General features: G+C 45.3%; 1 protein-coding gene across 2 annotated transcripts in view; it reads left to right on the plus strand.

The window, feature by feature from the left end:
* The first annotated feature begins 2,878 nt into the window (after window positions 1-2,878).
* CHCHD6 (coiled-coil-helix-coiled-coil-helix domain containing 6) overlaps window positions 2,879-24,234 on the plus strand; it is a 213,048-nt gene continuing 191,692 nt past the window's right edge. For both annotated transcript variants that reach the window (XM_084766374.1, XM_084766375.1), the window contains exons 1-2: window positions 2,879-3,069; window positions 23,880-24,105. In XM_084766374.1, coding sequence (XP_084622500.1) covers window positions 2,983-3,069; window positions 23,880-24,105 — 313 coding nt within the window. In that variant the 5' untranslated portion in view covers window positions 2,879-2,982. The remainder of the gene's footprint in view (window positions 3,070-23,879; window positions 24,106-24,234) is intronic.

Here is a 24,234-nt window from a genome sequence, read left to right on the forward strand (position 1 = left end):
GCTGAGATTCAAGGCCAGGTGTTACTGCCACCTGGCAAATGATTTTTTTTTTTTTAAAGACAGCTTTCTGATAGTAGTTACCCTGAGATTTTTTTGGGGAAGTATGAATATTTTAACAATATACTTCTTCCAATAGATGAATATAGAATGTTGTTTTCATGTCTTCTACAGTATCTTCTGTCAGTGTCAGTTTTTGTAAATCCCACTGAATGAGAATAAAGACCATTGTCCAAATTCTTTTAGTCAAATTAAGCAAGTTTTATTTTCTGTCAGACAGGGTTGTCTCCCAGCTTCTGAATTTCTAAATTTGCGTTGGTGTTTTAATCTCGCTGGGGCCTCCAAAGGTTAATTTCAAAGATGGCAAAAGAAAGTTCACCAACCCAAATCATTATAGCCAAGTTAAATAAAGCCTCCTTCCCCACAAGATGAGGTCCAAGAGGTCAGACGTGGGCGTGGAGAAGATAAAGTTTTTATAGCTCAGGTGCTGGGGGTTTCCAAGTTGAGGGTTGGTAGTGGCAGGCAAATAGGAGGGATTACAGCAGCAGAACAAGGTGGTCATGGCAACAAGTAGTCATAGCAAGGTGGTCATAACAACAGGTAGTCATAACAAAAGTTGACTTAAGACATAACGTGGGGTTAATAATTTAAAAAAATTACACACAGGTAATCTTACCATTCATGCGATAAAACTCAACACATAGCAAGACCAGCCAAAATGAAAACAAAGATCTAATCCATCAGAGTGTATAATTCTGAAAAGCCTCCAAATGTACTAACCTTCCTTTTTAACCCCTGAGAGTCTGCTTCTGTCTGTTATTGTGAACTGAAATATGTTGACCCAAAACATGTTAAGATTAAAAGCTCACCTTAAAAAAGGATTGGCAGAGACTGACTTAAAAATGTTTTCCTAAGACTCCTTGTCTTTGCTAACTTTGTTAAGCTTTAGCTATTTTGATAAACTGAATCATACAAAAAACTGATATTCTACAGTGGCACACTATAAAAGACCAGGAAAGTAAAGTTGCCAGTCTCCCTATGGACTGCATATATGATTTAAAGTTCTATTTTGGTAAGCTTTAGTCTCTTATATATGTTTTCAAGGTTAAGCCTTGAAATAAGTAACTAAAAACAAGTTTTTAAAAAATTAGGTACATGAGCCGGGCATGGTGGCACATGTCTTTAATCCCAGCACTTGGGAGGCAGAGGCAGGTGGATCTTTGTGAGTTCAAGGCCAGCCTGGTCTACAAGTGAGTCCAGAACAGCCAAGGCTACACAGAGAAACCCTGTCTCAAGAAACAAAACAAAACAAAAAAATTAGGTACACTTCATAGATCACCCTCAAAACATTTCAGAGATCCACTGAATATGGCATTTCAAATGTTTAATGGAAAAAGGCTTCCTATGTTAGGCAGAAATGCCTGCTTCTGGAGGTGATCCTGAGGTCTCCAAAGAAGATGACGGGGCACACACATCTCTACCTGAATTATGGTGATGCTAACCACTAGGGAAAACTGCCCCTGAGGCCAAGGTTCTGCTTACATTGTAGGTACTGTTAGGTTACCTGTCCTGCTCTGCTTTATCACAGTAGATCAGTTTTTCCAAGTTCCTCCTCCACAGGAAAATACCTCAGACTTCCTAGTTCTGGCAGCCAGAGGCCTATGCTGTCGTGTGCAGCAAGTGAAGATGGAATGCTGTCCTATGTGAGAGCCAAGACTGAGTGCTTCTGCCCCCAACAAAGCCACCAACACCTTGGAAGTCTAGCGTGTCCTCCCAGGGAGCAGTAAGCCTGTCATTTTAATTGACACATGGGCCATTTGGATTACACTTCCTGTTATAACTTATCCTTCTCAGATTTCTGATGCCGATGACAGCTAGCTGTAACGTTATTAATTTAGCAGCAGCAGCTCTCTGGTCATCACATTTCACATATAAACACCAGGCTTCGCTTTTCCAGCACTGTTAGGTCACCTGATGAAAAAGGCAAACTCACAGATAGGTTTGCCTTATTAACAGGCTTCATATTAAAGGATAAGCAGTTTTGAGATGTAACTTTTACTATTTAAAGGAACCTGCTTTGCAAAGACTGCTCTCAGTAATCAACCATTTATGTATATACATAAATGGTATATACACCATATATATCACTTGACATACATAAATGATATGGTAAATAATTGGATAAAAATTCACGGTTTATATAAATTATAGAGGTCTAACATTATTTATTTATTTATGGTTTTTTGAAACAGGGTTTCTCTGTGTAGCCCTGGCTGGCTTGGACTCTCTTTGTAGATGAGGCTGGCCTCGAACTCACAGCGATCTGCCTGCCTCTGCCTTCCGAGTGCTGGGATTAAAGGCATGCACCACCACACCCGGCTTAACATAATTTAAAATATAAATGTCTGAAGATATAAAAATCAAAATTTGGTGGATATAAAAGTGATTTAAGGTATATAAATACAAGTTGTTCTGTGCTATTGTTATACTAAGATTTTAAACTTTCAAAGTTTTAACATTAATCAATGAAGTTCTGACAAATTGTTAAAGTACTGACTACTATTATCAGTCACAAGCTCATGATTCTAAGTTTCCTCTGATTGTCTTCTAAGTTGGCTCAGTACTGAATGCCTCAGCATCCTTAGTAGTTTCTTCTGAGAACACGACTTTCACTTTACTTCAGGGATAAGAAACCTATAAGAAGCTTTGACCTAGCCTTAGAGTTTTTTTGGCTGGCCCTCCATCTAAGTTTCTAGCTCACACTGCACCCCAGCCTCAGGGAGACACGCCCCCTTCCAGAGTCTCTTATGGCGCCAGAATGCCGGACTACAACTCCCACAAGGCAACGTGCGCCAACCGTATCAGCCAATAGAGAGCGATGTTGCTGGCCTGTGTCCCGAGTGGCGAGCGTGAGGTGCAGAGCAGCGTCGTCCTGGTTGCTGTGGAGCCGGCTCGCGTGGCCGCAAGCCCTGCCCGCCTCTTGTCATGGGCAGCGCCGAGAGCGCCGAGGCCCGAAGGGTGTCCTTCGAAATGGATGAGGAGGAACGGGTCCGGGTGCTGCAGGGCATCCGGGTGAGCGGCGCGGCGGGAGGGCGCGGGCCGGAGGAACGTGCGGGAGGTAATGGGAGCGGATAGATACTGGAGGCCGCTGACACCCGGGTGGGGAGCCGGCCGCCTCAAGTTGGTTTCGGCCTCCTCAAGACGGTTTCCGCTGCCTTGCCTCTCCTGGCTCCGGATTTGTTCCGTGCTCCACCTCGTCTCGCCTGGCGTGTGTGTCTTGTTGCTTGTGTTGCCCTACTTCTTGACGGTCCCCCCTCCCCCCCCCCCCCCCGTCTTCAACTTTGATCATGTGTCTCCGTGAGACAGCAAAGGGGGAGCATTAGCTACCATATATTGGATCATATACTTTATCCGCCCTTCACCTAAAACCCTACAGTGGACCCTTACCACGTCGAAGAGGAGGGAACGCCTCACTTGCTTCTACAAGCTGTCCTGGTGCCCCACCTCCCCATCCCTTCCCTGGCCTGTTCCCTTGCCTCAGGCCCTCCCTGTTTTTTCTTTAAGATCCCAGTTGTTTGATGTTTTTCTCTTCAGTTATTGTTAATCTGGCTGTCTCCATACAGCTCAGAGGTCAATCAAGAGCCCTTCCTTGTCCACAGAGTCTCTGAAGCAGCTTCCCACACCAGGTCACACGTTTATGATTTTCACAGCGTTCAGCACAGTTTGAAACAAATTGTGTTTATTGTTTCCCGTTAGAGCTCTAGCTGCTTGCTTACTCAAGTTCTTACGTGATTCATGACTTTATCCCCAGAACTTAGAAGAATAAAAGCTCCTGTTTTAGTGCTGAGTGGCAACCCTTAAGGGTCTTGTTTACATTTCAACAGATCTGTGAGAAGTAGAATTGATAGTTGCCCCCGTTCCTTTGTTTCATGACACTATTTAGCTCAGGCTGGCCCCGAACTCGCGGATCTGCCTGCCCCCTGAGTGCTAGGATTAAAGGTACATAGCACGAGTCTGGTCTATTATTAGTCCATTTTGTAGTTTATGGAGAACTGAAGTGCTGGTGGCATAAGTTGTCCAAGGTCACAAGGGTAACAACAAAGCTGATGGCCTGGGACTAAAACCCAAGAGTATGTCAGCTCCAGAGCTGTTAAACTTCTGTGCTCTACTTTCTTCTAGACCTGTGCATGACACATAGTGGGTCAAAAGTTGTTAAGAGATTACCTGAGTGAACCCAATGAAATGATTCAGATTGAAAAAAACTGCTCTTGAGTTAGGTCTAGGTGAATTAGAGAAGAGGTTCAGAAAAAGTCGCCAGAGCGTCTTGATATCTAAGCCCATTAGTGTGTGACCTAACATGAATGACTTGTTTATTGAGATTCACGTGCAGAGGGAGGGGCGGGGGAGCTGATCCTGGCTACCACCAAGGATTAGATTAAGATGTGTGAAAGGATGGAGAAGACAGGCAGAATGCCTTGTGAGGGCCTCTCAGCATGTGCGACATGTGAGGTGCTGCCCAGGTGGTAGGTACTGTTGACCTGGCTTGTGCCAACAATGGGGGAGGGTGGCTTCTATTGAAAGGCTGAGAGGTAAGAAATGAGGTCGAATTTAGGAAGACAGCTTTGGCGCAGGGTACTCTTCACCTTTGTCATTGGGTCTTTTGTTTGAGGTGACTCTGATTTTGTTTCTAGTTTTCTTAATAATTTTTTAGAGTATAAAGTCTTTAAAATTTTCTCTCCTTTATAAAATATTTTGTGTGTCTGTGCACATGCTTGCTTGACTGTATACACACCACATGCATACAGGTGCCCAGGGGGGCAAAAAGAAGATGTGAAAGTCCCTGAAACTGGAGTGACAGGTTATCCTGAGCTGCTGGACCCAAAGAAGCATCTTTAACCACTGAGCAATCCTTCTACAATGTAGTGTAAACAAGTTAAAGATTTGGAAAGCCAAGCTTAGAGACTAAGGACTTCCTAAGACACCACTTGAATAGCATTTGGGACTAATCTCATCTATCAGACTTCCCTCAACCTGATGATACATGCTTTTGCAGTCTGAAATTTTGACATTGCTTCTATTTGGCCTGAAAGGAGTGCTAGGACACTGTTTAGTTTTACCAAGTAATTGAACTGGAGAGAACTTCAGTAGTTGTTAGCTTTCTTTTCTAGTTAATCTGAGAGAATGAGTTGCTTGTACAGAGGTAGTCAGTGAGGTGCTTGGCCCAATGTTGGGAAAGCCGTGTCTAATGTGCCTGGTTTTAAAGAGGAAGATGGAAGAAAGGACATTATGGTAAAGAAGTATTTTGGTGGGGGACCTGTTGTTGTTAGTATTTACCTGAGGGTTTAGGAGTTCCTCTGATCTTCAGACAGATAAGTAAAAACCAGTATAAATAAAGTTTTTAAAAAATCAGACCAATAAAACAGTTGCCCTAGTGAACACTTGAGAAGTCAGTAAGACGTAGATAACAAAAGAGAATATCTGCCTTAGCTCCTTCAGAGAAAATTAAATATTCTTAGAGACCACTTGTATTTAATCCCTGGGGCCTGATCCCAGTGCTCTCCTTTCCTTAAAATTAAGTGTTAAGGCCTTGCTCATTTGCATGTTAATTTACATAAATTTACATAGTGAGTTCAAGCCCTAATTCTGTGGAAGGTAAAAGAAATTTAATTGCTGCAAAATGCTGCAATTATATTCAACTCCTGATTTCAGAGCAAGCATGTTCAAAATATATAAAGATTGTTTCTTGTACATTGAACCTTATAAGAGAAGGCAACAATATCTTATAAATGTCTATTTTTTTTTCTTTTCCACCCTGTATAAGCAGCCATTCTAGTAATTTAGCTGAAGTTGGCTGGTTGTTGAAATTCGTATTCCTCACAGTTCCCAAACCACTTCCCCTTTTCAGCTATTCCCCTCTTACTGTCCCACACACTTCGGGAACCTACTTACTCAGCCAGGTGCCTAAGCTAATTCCATGCTCGTTCTATCCTTCTGGCTAGATCAGCTTTATCATTACTCATTGCTCCTATGAGGCAGGTTCTGGACCATTGGGAAGGGGAAATGCGATGAAAGATTAGTCAGATACACAAGAGACAATCAACATTCAGGTGCCAGGGAGGCTCCTTGCCAGAACACTACCTGAGCTACTCGGCACACGCTGCCAACATGTTATTTACCCGACACTGCTCTGCTCCTACAGAGATGAGGAGCACAGCCAGGGCCTCTGCCATCTTGGAGACTGGAAAGAAAACAAAAAGGCAAAAAATAAAATAAAATAAAATAAAAATAAATTAAAATCTGCACATTCTGAGAAGAAGTGGGTTGGTGAGAAAATGCCTTGCTGATGAGGTGGCATTGGTGGTGTGTATGATCTGAGCTATCCCTGGGAAGAATATGCATATATGCTGTTCTAAGTGCTATGCCAAGTGTATTAAGGACATTTTTTCAGGTTCCAAACATGCTGACCTTGTGATGGCCTTAGCCATCTTAGAGGTCAGCTGTCACATAGTGAATTAGTGAAAGACTTGGCTTAAGCTCTGGCTCTGAAGTAGCATTAGAATGACTGGGCTCCAGGAGGGGTAAGGATGCTTGAGAAGGCTTGCCATGTGGCAGGGTCAGCCTCGGCCCTGGATGCAGACTGGACTCCACATTGCAGATCCCTAGTCAGTAGCAGTCTTCAAAGATTGGATAATGTCACTTTTTAGTGTTTCCCCCTCCTGTCCCAGGGTTTCTTTGTGTAGCCTTGGCTGTCCTGGACTCACTTTGTAGACCAGGCAGTCATCCGCCTGCCTCTGCCTCCCAAGTGCTGGGATTAAAGGCATGTACCACCATGCCTGGCTTGTTTTTCCTCATTTTAAAGAAAACTGTATTGAGATATATTTTAAATATAAATTTACTTCAACACTTTTTAGTAAATATATAGAATTGGGCAACTGTCACCTAATCTATTCATAGAACATTTACAAGCTCTGAAAGCTGTCTTGTTCTTAAGACACTCCCTATTGCCTATCCCCACCCTGGGTAACCATTATTCCTTCTTTCTCTATAATTTATGTCAGTGGGTTTGTGTCTCTTGTAAGGCTGGCTTCTTTTGATTAGTTATTTCTGTAGTGCAGAGATAGAGCCCAGCATCTTGTGCATTCTAGGCAAGTGCTCCATTATTAAGCCTCACCCAGCCCTGCCACACTTTCTATTTTTCTTTTCATTTTTTAATTTTATGTGCATGAATAGTTTGCCTGAATGTACAGCTGTGTACCACATATTGCAGTGCCCACAAAGGCCAGAAGAGGGTGTTGAATCTGCTGGACAGGAGTTACATGCAGTTGTGAGCCATCATATGGGAGTTGGGAATTGAACCTAGGTCCTCAGAAAGAACAGCCAGTACTCTTAACTAATGAGCTATCTCTGCAGCTCCTGCTAAACCTTTTAGGCATTGCTCTATTGGTGGTAGTGTTGGCCTGTCATCTGAAAGTTTTAGTTGTTGAATCTCCTGTGTCGTATGGGCATATAGTGCATTTGTTTATCCAGTCACCAGTTGGTAGACGTTTGTATTGTTTCATTCTTAATGAATAAAGCTGCTGTGGACATTTTTGTTGTTGTTATTGCTGTTTTTGTTTTTGTTTTTTGCCCCTACATCCATGTATGTTGTCATTTCCTATGACAGAACCTTAAGAGTCTTTTTTTTTTTTTCTGGGTCATTCTTATAAGGTTAAGTTTAACTTTTAAAGAAACTTCCAGTTTGTTCCTCAAGAGGCCAACCCGTGTTCTGGATTCAGCAGCAATACCTGCATGCTATTCATGTCCTTCCCACACTTGTTCTTGCTGTTTGATTGCAGTGGTTCTAGAGTGCTGTGAGATAGCGTTCATGTCATGGTTTGAATTTGTTTCTCTAGTAAGGTGTGTAATACATTTTTAGGTGAAATGTTTATTCAGGGCTCATCCCATTTTAATTGGGTTGCTTTTTTTTTTTATCATTGATTAATATTTTATTTTTGCTGTATCCAAACCCTTTCTTATATTCTAATTTGAAACCATTTTTCTTCCAATATGTGGCTTGCTTCTGTTTTTATAATAGTCTTTGAAGTGCAAGAATTTATAATTTTAAACTTAAAAAATTGATTGTACTTTTGGTGTTGTATTTAGGAAAATGTTGCCTGCTTTAAAGTCATAGAAATCTATTCTTTTTTTTTTTCTCCTCCTCCTTTTCCGAGTTTTATAGTTTTTGCTATTTAGGTCCATCGTCTGCTTGAGTTAGTTTTTGTGTATGGTGCATATCGAGGTAGTTTTAAATTGAGACTGACAAAATCCTCCTAGGACATAGGAAGTACTTGGGTTTTGTAGATCAGAAAGTCTGTCATGACTGCCTGCTGTTGCCATCAATGCATGAGTGTAGCTGTGTCCCACTGAAAATCTGTTGTAGGAGGTCAAGTGGTGGGTTGGACTTCACTCAGGTATGAGCTGAACCCTGGGAAATACAGGGTTTTTCCTCCCAGGAGATAGCTATTTTTGTACTGTTTGTTGAGAAGACTTGTTTTTCCCACTGAGTTACTGTGGTGCCTTCACAAAACGCATCACGTGAACAGGAGGTTAATTCTGGGTGCTCTGGTCTTTCCATTGATCTCCATGTCTGTCTTTGTGCCTGGACACACTGGATAGCTGCAGTTCATAGCTTCAGACGTTGGTAGTGCAAAGCCTCTGACTGTGTTCTTCAAGATTGTCTTGAACCCTTTGCATTTCTTTGTACATGTTAGGATTCACTTGTCAACTTTTGTAGAAAGTCTTTGCTGGGGACACAGCTGCCCATGTTTCACTGGCTTTCACATGACCCCTGGGGCTCCAGACTCCAGTCCTTACACTTGAGGGGCTAGTGCTCTTTGTACTGAGCCATCTTGCCAGTCCTACATTGCTGGGTTAACAGTGGCAGTGCCTGCCTGTGGGTATGAAAAGCATCTCTCTTCATTTTCCTCAGCAATACTTTTTGCTTTGAGCACACAGTATGTGCTTTTCTTCAGTGTAATCCAAAGATTTTGTTCTTTTGGTATGATTGCGAATGTAGTTATTTTCTTAATTCTGTCCTTGGATTTGCATTGCTCGTATGGTATTGAGCTTGTAGACTGTTGAGCCCCTTTATCCCAACAGCTTTCTTGTTGATTCCTTAGGCTGTTTTATGGTTAAGATGATGTCTGCAGATGGCTTTTTACTTCTTTTCCAACTTGGATGCTTTTCTTTTTCTTTTCTTTTAAATTCTGACCCCCCCCCCCCCCCCCCCCCGTGTGTGGTGTGTACAACTTTTTGGAGTTGATTCTTTTCTTCCAGTTTGGGTCCTGGGGATTGAACTAGGGTCATGAGGTTTACATGCCAGGTGCCTTTATCCACAGAGCCATGTTGCCAACCTTCTTTTTTTTTTCTTTTTACATTGGCTAGACTCAGTAGTGTATGTTGAATGGAAGTGGTGAGAGTAATGTCCTTGCCTGAGCTTAAGGGGAAAGCATTGGATCTTCCCCGTTAAGCATGCTAGCTGTGGGTTGTGTGTAGGATTCCTTTAAGGGTTTGAGGGTCTTACCTTTTAATTGTCTGTCACCCCTTCCTCCCAGCTTTTGCACACTGTTTATCTCTTGGAAATTCTAAGAGGACAAAGATTAACTTTTAAAAATTGGAATCTCTGGTTTATTATGCTGTGCATTTTGGATTCCAAACATGGCTTAATGAGTTGACAGCCCTTGTATCCAAGCTGACAATGTGGCCTCTGAGCATGAGATTCATACCTTTCCAAGGCTGTATGGACTTACTCATATTTGAGTAGCACATTTTTTTCCACTGTGCTCTCATCAAGCAGTATTGAGCTTGCCTCCTCAGATGTCCCACACCAGTGCTGTGCGTCGTGTTCTGTACTCTCCCCCTTTTCCATTCCATGTCTTTAGCTCTTCTAGATGTTGCTCTATGCTTCAAATCCTGTCCAGTCTACCGTGTCTGCTCTCTGGTTGCATCCTTTATCTTAGATTTGCTTAAAGTCAGTGAGACAAACCAGTGTTTCAGAAAACCTGGACCAAAGCCTTGGCCCTGCATGGAGACAGATGGGATGTAGCATTTTTATGCACCAATTAAGCACAGGTGCATAGATAGGTTTGAGCACAAGTCCCCTCCAGTATTCTTCATCTGTAAAGTTCTCCTTGACTCACAGGTGAGTATGGTTTGGTGGAGCTACAAAAGGAAACGCCAGCTTGGGAAGCCAGGAGACAGGCAGCTAATTTCTCTTCCAGTTTGCAGTGAAGGTTGACTGAGTTAGAATTTATAGTCCAGCACACAGTGCCTGAGCACACTGCCCAGGCTAAGTGCTTCACATGTACGGTTCTGATCAGTGCTCTGACACTAGTCACATCTTGTGGATAGTTTTAGGTGTCAGAAGACAAGAGCAAGTTCTGATGGGAGGCAGAGCATTTTAGGTCTTTTTGTCCTTCCTCAGCCCAGGAAGCTGAGACTATGAAGGCCCAGCCTTCCCCTCGGTATCTCCATTCTCCTCACTCGTGGTTCTCAAGTTCCCAGTGTGTGAGATGGCAGTTGAGGACTGCATGCAGTTTAAGATACTTTTTTCCCCCTTTTGAACCCTGTATAGCTAGCAGTAACATACAAACAGCATGATGAGACACAGGGACTTCTTCTGACCTTCTGAGTTGGGGTTGCTACATTCACATAAACAAATTTTGCAGGTGCACCTTAGCTGTGTCACAAAACCCAAAACACAGTGCAGATGTAGGGATGGCTGGTGGAGGGCTGGTGCCTTCATTTGGGAAAGAAAGGTGGCACCCTTAATGAGGATGGCAAGTCTTGCCTTTCGGCGGCAGGGAGAGCTCTGCTCTTTGTTTGTTTTTCTGGGTCTGGGATGAAAACTGCAGTTTCTGTCTGTGGTACCTAATTTTGGTTGTCAGGAAGAGAGAACATCAATTGAATTACTTCCTCGAGATTGGCCTGTGGACTTGTCTGGGGGGTGCACTTTCATGATTTCCAAACAGTGTAAGAATGTGATGCTGAGTGGTAGCATCCCTGGGCAAATGGCCTTGCCTGTACAAGAAAGGTAGTTTGAGCTGGAGCCTTGAACAAGCTAGTGAGCAGCTTTCAGTCACGATTCCTTCCTTTGCTCCTGCTTGAAATCTTGCCCTGTAATTTGAAATAACCCTTTTCCTCCCCAGGTTGCTTTTGGTCAGAGTGAGTTATCACAGCAACACAAAGCTATCTAGGATACTGCCTTTTGCCTGGCTCTGACAGAGGCTTCAGCGTGTTTTCTTGTTCAAGTTTTGCCTCTTTTGTACTCCAGCCCCAGTCATTCTTTGGTATCGTCCTTCATTAGCTGGTAACTTCTGGAGTCTGGCCTCCTCGTGTCCCCTTGCACAGCACATGCACACCTAATTCACTGTCCACATAGGACCTGCCCGCACCCCTCCTTTACCTGTTCCTTAGGTTAATGGCTTTAGCCTTCCATTCCTCATCTATAAAGTCAAAAGTCTCCCTTTTTCTACCATTAGAGACAAGTCTTGCCAGCAGGTTCTGTTTCATTGTGCCTTTGTCTTTACTCCTCTTTCCCCTACTGCCTGATGGATCAAAGGCCTGGTGCCTGCTAGGCAAGCTCCCCTGAGTCTTGTTTTTACTACTCCCCCGTGCCCCCTTCCTCAGTTCAGCTCCACACCTCCTTTTTTCATCCGACTTTTGGGCAGTTTTCTGGCAAGTGGTCATAAAACTCAGGTTTAAAGGAGACGAGGTCAGGAAAACTCATCCCTGTGCCCTGGTTTGTGGCCTGTCAGAAGCAGCCCGCTTCCGCTTCCTTCTATCAGAGATTCTGTTGAGAGTCAGGGCTGACTATGTCACATGGAGGTTTGCTTCTGGGTCAAAGGCCTGTTGCTGTGCCATGCTCTTTGGAAGGCTCCATGTGCTGGCCTGCTTTCATCCAGCTGGGCTGCAGCCACACTGCTGCTGTGCCCTGCACTGTTCCCAGGTCAGGCCTATGGCTTGCTCCTCTGGATTAATTGTTTCTTTTCCCTCTTTGATTGGCTGATGCTCTTTCTTCCTTAGGACTATGGTAAGGGATTGCCCTCTGAAGGAACCTTCCTCCTTGGCACCTGCAGACCCACTAGCTTCCTACTGCTTCCTGTCCTGAGCTCTTCCCGCCTCCCTTCTGCCTGGTGAGAAAGAGTCACTTAGATATGGCTCAGCGTCTGTTACAGATCTGTGTGATACTAGCTAGATAGATTTGGAGACATTGGCTGCTTTTCTTGCCCCCAACCGTGAGCCCAGAAACTTTATGTTATTAATAGGTTTGAATTAATTGCTACCAATTAAAAATTGGGAGGCTTTACATAATTTGATTCTTAGTGTTTTTGGAAGGGAAAAAAACCCATTGACAGTCTGGTGTCTTTCCGTATGGCAGCACTTTGTCTGAGCGACAAGTTGGCTGTCCCCCTTTTGCCCTTAGCATTATTCCTACTACAGAGCCTTACATCGTATGTTTTTCTTTCCTAGGCCTGTTTTGTTTGCTTCTGTCACCTACCTGGCCCCAGCAGGCACTTGTGTGTGCTGTGCCATGCTTGGTGTTGGAGGTCCCGGAGGGCTTTTCTTGTCCTGACATTCTGGGATTTACATCTGTGCTGAGCAGCCGGTGGCTCTAATTTCAGCCTATAAGAAGTTGAAGGACAAGCAACACTGTCTCCACGGCAACAGCCCCAGCAAGGAGAGGAGGAGCCTTTAGCACTGTAGGATTAGGCAGTGCCTCTTTAAGGATTGGGGTGTCTGGGCCCTAGCAGCTCCACTCAGTGAGATGTGAGGTAAACTGCTTCCTTTAGAGGTCAGCCAGCTGAGCCTGTGCCCCTGCCCACAGGAGCCATGGACCCAGTCAGGGAGAGGGCACAGAACAGATCTTGTCTCCTAGTTGTCCAGGGCTTGCACAATGCCTGGCACCCAGTGAGACCTCAGAAATCATGGCACTGCATGGGCAGAACATAGTCACATTGGCCTGGTTGGCCTGCAAGCCACTTCTTATCCCTAGTGACTGTGGTGACACCTCTCTTGCCCATAGGGAGCTGATACCTTAACTTCATAAAGTGACAAAGTTGCCTCCACATCGTTACTTCTTGACTGTGTCTAGACAGTAGGGTTTGTGAGGCTGAGAAATACACTCTGTTTCATATTGACTGCTTGCTGTGTTTCCAGTTACCTCTTCTCCTCTTTGGGCTCCATAAAGCCCATCAACGGAGGCAATGTGGCTGTAAATTCCTGAGCCAGCCCTTGCATTACATTGTTTTCTCACCTCCAGGGAGCACCATGTTCCTACCTTTCTTTGTACAGGTATTACTTTTAAAATTGTTATTTACTTACTCATCTTACATCCTGATCGAAGCTCCCTCTGTCCTCTCCTCACGGTCCCACCCTCTTCCTCTTTACCCCCTTCCCTTCTCTTCAGAAAAGAGGAGCTCCACCCCCATACCAATCCACCTTGCCACATCAAATCATGTCAGGACTAAGAGCATCCTCTTCCACTGAGGCCAGACAAGGCAGCTCAGTTAGGGAAAGAAAGTGGTGCGCAAGCAGGCAACAGAGTCCAAGTCAGAGACAGCCCCTATGCCACTTGCTGGGTGACCCATGTAAAGACCAAGCTGCCTATCAGCTACATATGTGTAGGGGGCCTAGGCCCAGTCCATACATGCTCTTTGGTTGGTGCTTCAGTCTCTGTAAGCCCCCACGGGCTTAAGTTAGTTGACTCTGTTGGTCTTGTGAAGTTCTTGTCCCCTCCAGGTCCCTGTATTTTTCTTTCCACTCTTCTACAAGACTCCCCAGGCTTCGCCTAATACTTGGCTATAGGTCTCTGCATCTGTTTCGATCCGCTACTGTGTGGAGCCTCTCAGAGGACAGTTAATACTAGGCTTCTGACTGCAAGCACAGCAGAGTATCATTAATAGTGTCAGGAGTTGGCTCTCTCCCATGGGGTAGGTCTCAAGTTGGGCCTGTCATTGGTTGTCATTCCCTCAATCTCTGCTCCATCTTTATCCCTGCACATCTTGTAGGCAGGGTAAATTTTGGGTCAAAGGTTTTGTGGGTGGGTTGGTGTCCCTCTCCCTCCATTGGAAATCTTGCCAGGCTGGGAGGTAGCCACTTCTGTCTCTATGTCTCCTGCTGCTAGGAATCTCAGAGTTACCCCCTATCCTCCCAGGAGTATACTCTGTCAAAGGTCTCCAGCTTGTCTCAGAGATGCCCCTCATCAGTTTCCCTCCTCTGTCCCACAGGTGTCATTATTATTGCCAGGGTTCAGTTTGAATGTTGGTCTGAGCACTTAGGTCATCTGTGATCCTGGGTGGCTCTCCAGCCTCTCTGACTGTTTCCTTGTAGTGTAAAAGGCAATGTACAGAAGATACATTTAGCTGGACCTGGCATGTGGCACGTGCTTCGGAGTCCTTGTAAGGCACAGTGCTTTTTCATTTGGTTCTGATGCTTGGGTTTGTCTGACTTTGTTCCAGCTTTGTTGCCTATATTAGTCACGGTTCTCAAATGGTGGGTTATGACCCCTTTGAGGGTCAAATGACCCTTTCATTGGGGTTACCTAAGATCATCTGCATATCAGATATTTACATTATGATTCATAACAATAGCAAAATTATAGTTATGAAGTAGCAATGAAAGTAATTTTATGATTGGAGTCACCACAATATGAAGAACTGTATTAAGGAGTTGCAGCATTAGGAACGTTAAGAACCACTGCTCTAGAGTAACATACTTACAGACTGAATCTCTCTCTCTCTATAAAGGGGATTTATTAGAATGACTTATAGGCTGTAGTCCAGCTATGAAAAAGTCAAGAATCCAGTAGTTGGCTCAGTCCATGAGGTTGGATGTCTCAGCTGGTCTTCAGTATACACTGGAATTGGAAGAAGTAGGCTCTAATGCCGGTGAAGGAGTGAGTGGACTTGCTGGCAAGGAGAGGTCAGTCGGGCAAAGAGCAAAAGCTTCCTGCCTCGATTTCCTTATATAGGCTTCTAGTAGAAGGTGTGGCCCAGATTAGATCTTCACTAATGATCTGAGTTAAAATTATGTCTTACTGCCTCAAGATCGTAGGATTAGAGGTGTGTCTTCCTACCTCAAAGATCTGGGTTAGAGGTGGATCTTTCTATTTCAAATTAAGCAAAAATCCCTCACTGGTGTACCCTTAATTTTTGGGTTTTAGTTGCAGATATAGTCAAGTTGACAACCAAGAGTAGCCACCATGTCTCCCCTTGCTGGAGTTTGAGAGATGACGTCCTTCCTCCAGTGCCCCTGGGCTCTCGCATAGGGTCTCACCTTGGCTTTTCCTCCAAATGCAACCACCTCTGCTTCTGCCATGGCAGAGGGTCAGAGCTACTTAGATGCATTTGGAACATTTCACACATCGGCTGTTCTTGGCTCAGCAGTGACACCTCCTTCTTTACAGCAAACCAGTCTGGAAGTCTCACTGTCATCTTTTCTCTCCTCCATTACTTTATGACTTTTTTCTTCTTGCAGAATACATCTTATTTTTAAATGCCAACTGTTCACAATTTCTCATGAATCCTTTCAGACTCTCCCCAAACCTATGTACAAACGGGCTCTTCCCTTCTGCTTGTGCAATGAGATATGCTGTTCTGTGAATTGCTCTTTCATTTGTCTGCGTCTTCAGACAGGTCTTACCGGTAACTAATTTCTTTTCCTTAGTGTCTTCAGTATCCACCCCCTCCAGTACACATCTCAGTCTCTACTCCCGGTCTACACCCTATGGGGCCACTCATCCCCATGCTTTCATTGTCCTCTCTTAGTCCCTCTTTCTCCTTTGCCAGACTTTTGTGCAGAGAAAATTCTGGTTGAGTCTCTTTCAGGAGCCGCAGTGGTTCCAGTTGATGGCAGAGTATAATCTAGGCCTTGTCATTTGGAAGCCTTATCAGCTGGAGCCCAGCAGCCCTCTCTCTGCACCTTAGTGTTTAAATATTCCCACCTGTGCTCTTTGACGGAGCCTCAGGACATTGGCATTTCTTCCCGTGGGTCTTTGCTCCTGCTCAGGCAGGGCACCTTCCACCCCACCCCTGATTACAAAGTATATTTCTATTTTTCCCCTGAATGTGGCATGTGTTCAAGGCCTCATTTAGGCATCTCCCTAGGAGCTGGAGCTCCTGGGGCACTCAGCTGAACTGCTTGTGGGTCTGTGACTATGTCCGTGTGTCTTTCTCACCCCTATCTGATGACAGCTCGTTGAGAAGAGGCTGAGGCTGAGGGACTTAGCATGCTTCTTTGATTTGGATATTGTCTCCAAGGCCGTGTACTGAGAGCTTGCTTCTGTAGTCTGTGGTAGGTAGGACTGGGAGATGGAACCTTTAAGTGGTAGGGTATAAATTTTCTGTGGAAGGAATTTAGGTAATTAGAAGTGTGCCTCTGAAGGGGTTGTTGGGACCCCACTCCTTGGTCTTTGTTTCTCAGCTTCTCTGGAAGTGAACAGACCTTGCCCCATTTTCCTTTCTGTTATGATAAAATACTGATCTAAAGCAACTGACACGTCCAGGTCTCAGTCCATTATTAAGGAAAGTCAGGGCAAGAAATTGAAGCAGGTACCTGAAGCAGAAACGAGATGAATACTACTTGCTGGCTGTCTCATAGGCTCACACTTAGGTATCTTTCTTATGTGGCTCAGAACCATATGCCTAGGAATGATGCTGCTCACATGGGGCTGGGCCCTCCAAATAGTTAAGACAAACTCCCACCGACATGCCCACAGGCCAGTCTGATCTAGGCAGTTCTTCAATCTAGGCCTTTTTCTCAGATGACTTGATCATTAAAGCTAAATAGGATAGGCCTCCTTTACTAGGATGTAGTGAGTCACCACAGGCCCAAAGCAGTAGATCCAAGGGTCATGTGCTGAATGAAGCCAATGAGCTAGAATAAGCCTTTTAAGTTGATTATCTCACTTTGTTATGGTAATGGAAACCTGACTAGTAACACTCTGTTGCATGCATGCAGTGTTATGTCTGTAAACCTTTGCTATATGTTTAATTTAACAAGTATTTTAGCATCTCTAATGTGTCTGGGGACTTTTTCAGACCAAAGTGGAATCCTGCCTGCCATGGATAGGGCTTATGTGCTGGTGATGGTGGATACGAAATCAAGTGTATGTTGTGTTAGATTGTGAAGTTCCATGGAGGCAGAGTACTGAGAGAGTGGGGAGTGGTTTGAGTCACAGGTGTGCCCTGCACGTTTCCTTGTTGTTCAGCCTGCTCTGGACTCCATCGTGTTCTTTGTTTTCTTAGCTGTCTTGAAGGCTCTGCTTCTCACTGCCTGTGAGAAGGTCTCAGGGCTGTCCAGTGTCTGAGGACTGTACAGAGGGGGCTATGGCAGGCACATGTCTTTTTTTCTCTTGGGGACAAATATTCCATTGCTCCAGGATGGAACATGAGCCCAGGAGTCCAGTGGTCTGCTCTGTGGTGAGTGGCGGCTTCACCTGCTCTGCATCTTGATTACTGGATCTGGGAGGTGGGTGTGCTGAGTGCAGAGCGTTTGCTCCCTGGTGTGTGAGTGCATACATACACTGTACTTCCTCTGGCCCTGCTCGTCTTTGCTTGGGTTACTGGATGCAGTGCGTATATTACAGTTCCTTTCTTGGGTATTTCATTAGGTAAAACAGCGCCAGTGCCCCACAGCTTTCATTCCTGGGGTGGTCACATGACTTGCCACACTATGTAGCCATTTGCCCTCTTTTTGTGGCTGCTCTTGAGTAAAGGTAGTGTTTGGTCACGCTCGTGGTGAGGGTCCAGAAGAACCCGGGTTTCTAGAAGCATATATGATGAAAGAAGGGGAGAGGTCTCTGCTGAGCCTTCTTATTCTTCTTCAAGACTGGGTTTTTCCATGTAGCCTTGGCTGCCCTGGACTCACTTTGTAGACCAGGCTGGCCTTGAACTCACAGCATTCTGCCTGCCTCTGCCTCCCCAAGTGCTGGGATTAAAGGTGTGCACCACCACAATGGCTTCTGCTGTGATTTATACTGAGGCCTCAGTTCTGGCCTCTTGCAATTGCTGTCTGGCCTTCCTCCTGCATGCCTTCCCACATGTAACCACCAGGGAACTTAGAAGAGGGTTGTGTGGCTAGAGAAAGTAGAAAAGAGGCCCTTCTTGGACTTTACCTCACCCTGAGGAATTTTGGGAGTATTAACCAAGCAAAACATAGGGTCAGGAAAAGACCTCTTCTCTTTAGGGCCTCATGTCATGACAGCATGAGTGCAGGTCCAGGTATCTGAAGAAGAGATAAACCTGTTTTTTAGGATCCCAAGTGCGGGATTGGAACGGTCTTGTGAGAGAACAGGTGAGATTAATCCACTAGAAGACCAACCACCTCGTGCGGGAGCTTGATTGTTGCTAGCTGAAAAGATCCTGTGAACAGATTCTGGGAGGAGATATATAAATGAGCCAGAACTGGAGGCGGGGGTGGGGGGCTTTTTGGAGACTTGGGATAGTTTTGGCTGTTCATTGCTGCACTTCAAGACGCTCCTACAGAGAACCGCTCGAGGGAAGGCTTCGGGGCTCCGGCTCCTGCTGAGGTTCTGGGTTCTGGTTACTCTAGGTTCCAGCAGAAGAAATCCTGCAGATTGTGCCAGGAGAGTTGTTCCTCGGAACTGATATCCTTATGGTTTTGTTATTGTGTCCATTAATCCTCATTTCCTATTGTTTTGGTTAGTCGGGTTATAAGTGGCGTATGCTCAGTCACTAAGTTGTTAATAAAATATATTGGTTAAGAAAATTGAGCCTACAGGTATCAGACCTAGAAGAAGCTTTAAATTGAACCCACCATCATTGTGGGTGGATTTGGGGCACTCACTGTAGGAAGAGACTCGCACAAGGTCAGTAGAGCCTGGGTGCATTGCTTTCCTAGTCCCTGGGTCCGGTCCTTTCATACACCTGTGTGCGCTTGGCATGTGTGTGGCCTGGATTATAACCAATGTTGGTCTGAGTACACCAGTCAAACTGAATGGCTCACATGAATGGTTTTCTTTGTGCAAACTGCGTTCTGCACTTTACCTCAGAGAGGCCCTGAAGTTGCCATTGTTAATTATTTCCATATCACAGACGAAGAAACTGATTTAGAAAGGGAGGCCCTGTCCAAGGTCATGCCTCACTGGGCTTGAGACCCAGGCAGGGCTCATTGCACAGCACCTTCTCCTGAGCTATGGCGAAGCCAGCAGCCTGAGCATGCTTCTAGGTCTGGACAGGGAAACTCAGAGATAGGAAGAGATCCCTGTCGCTTGCCACAGCTCTCTGCTGGCCACACTGGACACTTTCTGGCCAGCTCTGGTGGCACAGTGACCAGAGGGCCAGTGGACTGAAAACCCAGCTCCGTCTGGCTTTGGAGGCCTCTGTTCTGGTTCTGTTGGTACAGGGAGCACTGCCCAGATGGTGTTTATTCTCGCATGACTACTGTGTGTGTGTATTTGTTGATTAAAAATATTACTTACTGTATTTTGTAGCAACATTAAAAAATATTACAAATCTCTTACTGCCAACAAGAACTGTGCCAATGTTTTCCTTAACCCCTCATTCACCAAGCAATGTGGTGTTGCTGCCACCTATGCCAGGACTTGCAAACAGAGCCTGTGACTCAACCATGGTAGTCCTCACCTTGACTTCCTCTTGCCCTAGAGTCAGAGTTGACCTCTTAATCTGGTCTGCTCTCCCCTTTCTCCCCAAGAAAGTTCCCTATTGGTAGTGTTTGCTGATTTCCAAATTTCCATAGTGGAAATATTCCCTCCCAGAGTCAGTTTCAAAAGGCCATCATGAAGTCAATCACTTTGCTAAATTTTCTGATAACTTGAAAGTCAGCTTTCAGGAGCTGTTTTCTGCACAGTGGTAGGATCCCTGCATTCTCTTTCTATCTTGTTATGTTCCCACCTCAGAGGCTTCCTGCAGGGGTACGTGCCTGGTTCTTCTTGCTTTCCCGATTGTGATCAGTTGCTATAGCTCAGAGAATGACCTCTGAAGGCGCTTTCCCTTTCTGAACAGGAAGTTGCTATAGCTCAGAGAATGACCTCTGAAGGCTCTTTCCCTTTCTGAACAGGATTTTTAAGATCCACATACTAATGTGTTGCCGTCTTTGTGGTTTCTCCTAACCTCCCGTTTACCCATGCTCTTCCACTAATGTGGGAGTTGCACTCCTTTAAGTCCTAGCTCTCATTCATTCCTACCTGTCAAGGCAGCAGCCACTCACAGCCTTTCCCTTCATGCTCGAGACCTTTCTCACACCCCTAGCACAGGCATTCCTTGCCATACTGTCCTGTGTCCTGTTTCTGTAAGCCTTCTTTGAACTTTTGCTTTGCTCAGAGCTTTAACAATAGTTTGGCTCCTCAGGCAAAACAAACAAACAAACAAACAAACAAACACAAAGCCCCAAGCTGCTTCTTTGCATTCACTCTCAGGCCCACTTTTATAACCATGTTTTCCCACCAGAACTGGTGGCAGTAAGTAGCCTTGCTCTCTCCCTGTCTGCCAGTGCCTCCTTCCTGCTCATAGAGCATCCCTGATGCCCTGCTCTGCAGAGTGTTAGAGTCACCCCCATAGCCAGCCTGTCAAGGTGCTGTAGCAATGTAGCTTCTCTTGCCTGTTCTCTTTCTGCCTCCTAGAACCTTCCACGGGGACATCTCATTGCTGTTTCTGAGGGACATCCTTTCTGGGCTGTTCATATTTGTGTTCTCTCCCCCCCCCCTTACCTCTCTCTGCCTGCTATGAGCCTGAGCCCCAGGCTGTTGATAATCTCTTTTTGTATGTGTGTCTAGAGATTTTCCTGTATAGGTCATACAGGTCTATGTGATTATGCAGGCTGTGGCTGTCTATGTTTAGCTCCTTTTACTTAGCATGTTTTTCCGGGTTGTCCATGATGTGGTGTGCATCAGTTCCTTTTTATTACTCAGTACTATCCCATTGTATAGACATCTTTATTTTACTTACTCATGCATTGGTTGAACATCTAGGTGGTCTCTTAGCCACTCTGGATAAGCTCTTGTGAACATTGGTGTAGAGGTATGTATGGGCATGCTTCCTTTCTCTGTGGCTGTCCTGATTGGTAGAACTACTGGATCATTTGGGCAAGTCTATGTTTAACCTCTGGAGAATCTTGGACGCTTCGATTGCAGCTGCCCTGATGGATGTGAAGTGTCTTCTCAGTGTCCTTTATTTTGTATCTCTGTAATGACTGATAATATTAAATATCTTCTCATGTTCTTCTTGGCCCTTAGTCTGTTTTTGTTAGAGAACTTTGTGTTCATATTTTTTGTCCATTATGTTCACCTCATAAGACAGGAAGGAAGGCGAGAACAGTGGGGTCCCTCAACCCCCATGAAGGCACATGTCAGTGACCTAAGGACCTTCTACTGGACTCTACTATGGAAAATTCCCAGCACTTCCCGTTCGTGTCACCCAGAGAACCAGCCTTCAGCATGTAGACCTTTGAGGGACACTGAGCCAAACCACACCACTTACTTTTATCATTTGGCCCACTTTTATTTTTATTGTAAGTTATAGGAGCTCCTTGTTGTATATACTAGGTACAAGCCCCTGTTAGAGATTACTTGCAAATGTTTTATACATTTTGTGAGTTATCTTTTCAGTTGCCCTAAAGTGTTTTTTGATAAACAGAATTTTAATTTTGATGAAGTCCAGTTATCCATTTAATTGGTTGCTTTAACTTTTGGTGACACATCCAAGGATCTATTCCAAAACCAAGTCATTCAGATTTGCCTCTGGGTTTTCTTCTAAGAGTTTTTGTTCTACTTTTATATTCCCAGGCTATTTGAAGTTAGATTTTTAATGCCTAGGTTAGTGTGGGGCCCAGCTCTGTTACTTTATGTGGGATATCAGGTTGCCTAGGTATCGCTAGTGATGAGGCTACTCTTTCTCCACTGAAGTATGCTGGCAGCTGTGCTATTCTATTTTCTGGTACTCTGTTGAAGTATCTGAGACTGAGAAGTTACAAAGAGGCTCATTTAGCTCCCAGTTTTGATGGCTGAAAGCTCTACAGCACGGGTGCTAGGTCTGGTGAGCAAGCTCCTGGCTGCATCACCTCATGGCATGACACAGGAATGGGAACGTGTTAGAAAGACATCATATTCCACACTGGAAGTCAGAGTGGAGAGGAGTAATGGCTGTCCCCATACCCACTTCTTACACATTCCAGCATGGCCACATGGAGGACCAAACTCCCAACACAAACCTTTGGGGCCAGACTTAGCCATAACACTTTGAACCACCAGTTGGCCATAGACATATAGGTTCAATCTGGGCCTTCTGTTCTCTTCCACTGATGGGTGGGGTTACCCTGTATCATTAGTTACTTGATTTTTATACATCTTCAATTATTAATATACTCTTTAGATGTCAAAGAAATGATCATGGCAAGAAAAAAGTAAGGCATAAACCCACACATACACATAGGTACACAGAAACACATCCATGTGTGCCTACATACCTTGCCTATTTCCTCTTCAGGGTTTTGGTGAGGAGCCATGTGACCTGCCATTCTGAGCAGAACTTATGAGTGCATCTGTGCAGAGATGTGAAAATTCACTGTTGATTTGTGTCTGTACACGTGCACATGTGTATTCAGTTTAGATTTGTTTGCATCTTCACAGTCGCAGTCTTTTGCTGCTTTGAAATACAGAGCTCTGAGACTTGCTGGTGGTCAGCAGCAGGTCGCCTCCTTCCTGACCCCTCATGTGTGTCTTGTCTCAGTCTTTGGTGCCTCTTGGTGTTTCACAGGATGTGTGCATTAACCATTTCCCCCCAGGATGTTCATGTTCTGCAGTTCTTTTTCTTCCTCTTGTCGTCCCGTAACACCCCCCCTCCCCCCGAGACAGGGGTTCTCTGTGCAGCTACGGCTGTCTTGGAACTCCCTCTGTAGACCAGGCTGGCCTCGAGCTCACTCAGAGATCATCTTACCTCTGCCTCTCAAGTGCTGGGATTAAAGGTGTGCGCCCCACACCCAGCCCTGCTGCACCATTTTGGCTTTGTCTGTCTCCCACAGTGAGCATCCCAGCAAACCCTGTGTACACAGGGGACTCTTTCTTTCCATAGATATCTGGAAGTAGAAGTGCTGATTGTGCCTTTTGTCCTGAAGCCATTTTTAATGTCTTCTCCTCAGCTGTGCTTTATGATGGCCTGTGACTGTTAGGCACTTAAATATTTACTGAAGTGAACTCTGAGGGTTTTTATCTGGGATTTATCTCTAGCACTACTTCATCTATGTAAACTGTTTTATGACACCCTCATGCCCATTTTACTTCCTCCGAAAAGAGTGAGCGTTTCAGTTATCCAGGCTTCATTGGGGAATCAGGTGAAATGAATGAAGTATTTTGATTATCTCCCCCGTGTGGCAGCTGGGGCAGGTGAGGAATGAGTGCCATTCTGTCCAGTGCTGGAGCTTTCCACACACCAACAGCCGAGGCCTGCAGAGGTGGTGGGGACATGTTGCTTCCCTGGCACAGGGAGGGCACAGATGGTGTCTTACCTGGGAAGGGAACACTGAGCAGCCCTGAATGGACCATTGATGATGGCCAGTGGTGGCCAGTGGGGCTGGTGAGGTTGAGAGGGTCAGGGAGTGTGAGTGCAAAAAAGTAAGAGATTTGAGTCATGTAACCCCAAGAGTTGGGTGTGTGCAGAGGGCGATAAGATGGGAGAGGATGCTGCAGAACCCAGCTGGCCTGCCTGGGGCAGGCTTGGGGTTCTAGGTGGCCTTGGCCTTGGGCTACCATGAGAGGCTTTTGAGTAGAATTATATTATTAGAGCTGGTCTTCAGAAAACTTCATTCGGGGGAATGACTTTTCAAGGTCTCTGTGATGTAACTTTTCCTGTTCTCACTTCTTCCCAAAGCTGTCCGAAAGTGTGGTGAACCGCATGAAGGATTCCAGCCAGCCTTCAGCAGGGCAGCAGCTGGCTCCTGGTCTTGGTCCTGCACCCCCTGCTCCTGTGCCCACCCTCCCTGTCCCAACCATTCCTGTGCCCACTGCCCCTACACCTACCACTGCTGTGCCCACCACTGCTGTGCCCACTGCTCCATGTGGCTCCCCAGAAGGCACCTTTAAAGCCCCTCAGACAGGTATGTTGGGAGAGTGTGGACAGAGCTTGGGAGAGATTTGCTTGGCTGCTGCGGGGCTTGCCTTTACTCCTGAGTGACATGAATCACTGCCTTCTGGGACAGTGGCAGCTCCATGCAGCAGACACTGTC

This window comes from Acomys minous (genome assembly GCF_964271855.1).
Source record: "Acomys minous genome assembly, chromosome: 17".
NCBI classification, from domain to species: domain Eukaryota; kingdom Metazoa; phylum Chordata; class Mammalia; order Rodentia; family Muridae; genus Acomys; species Acomys minous.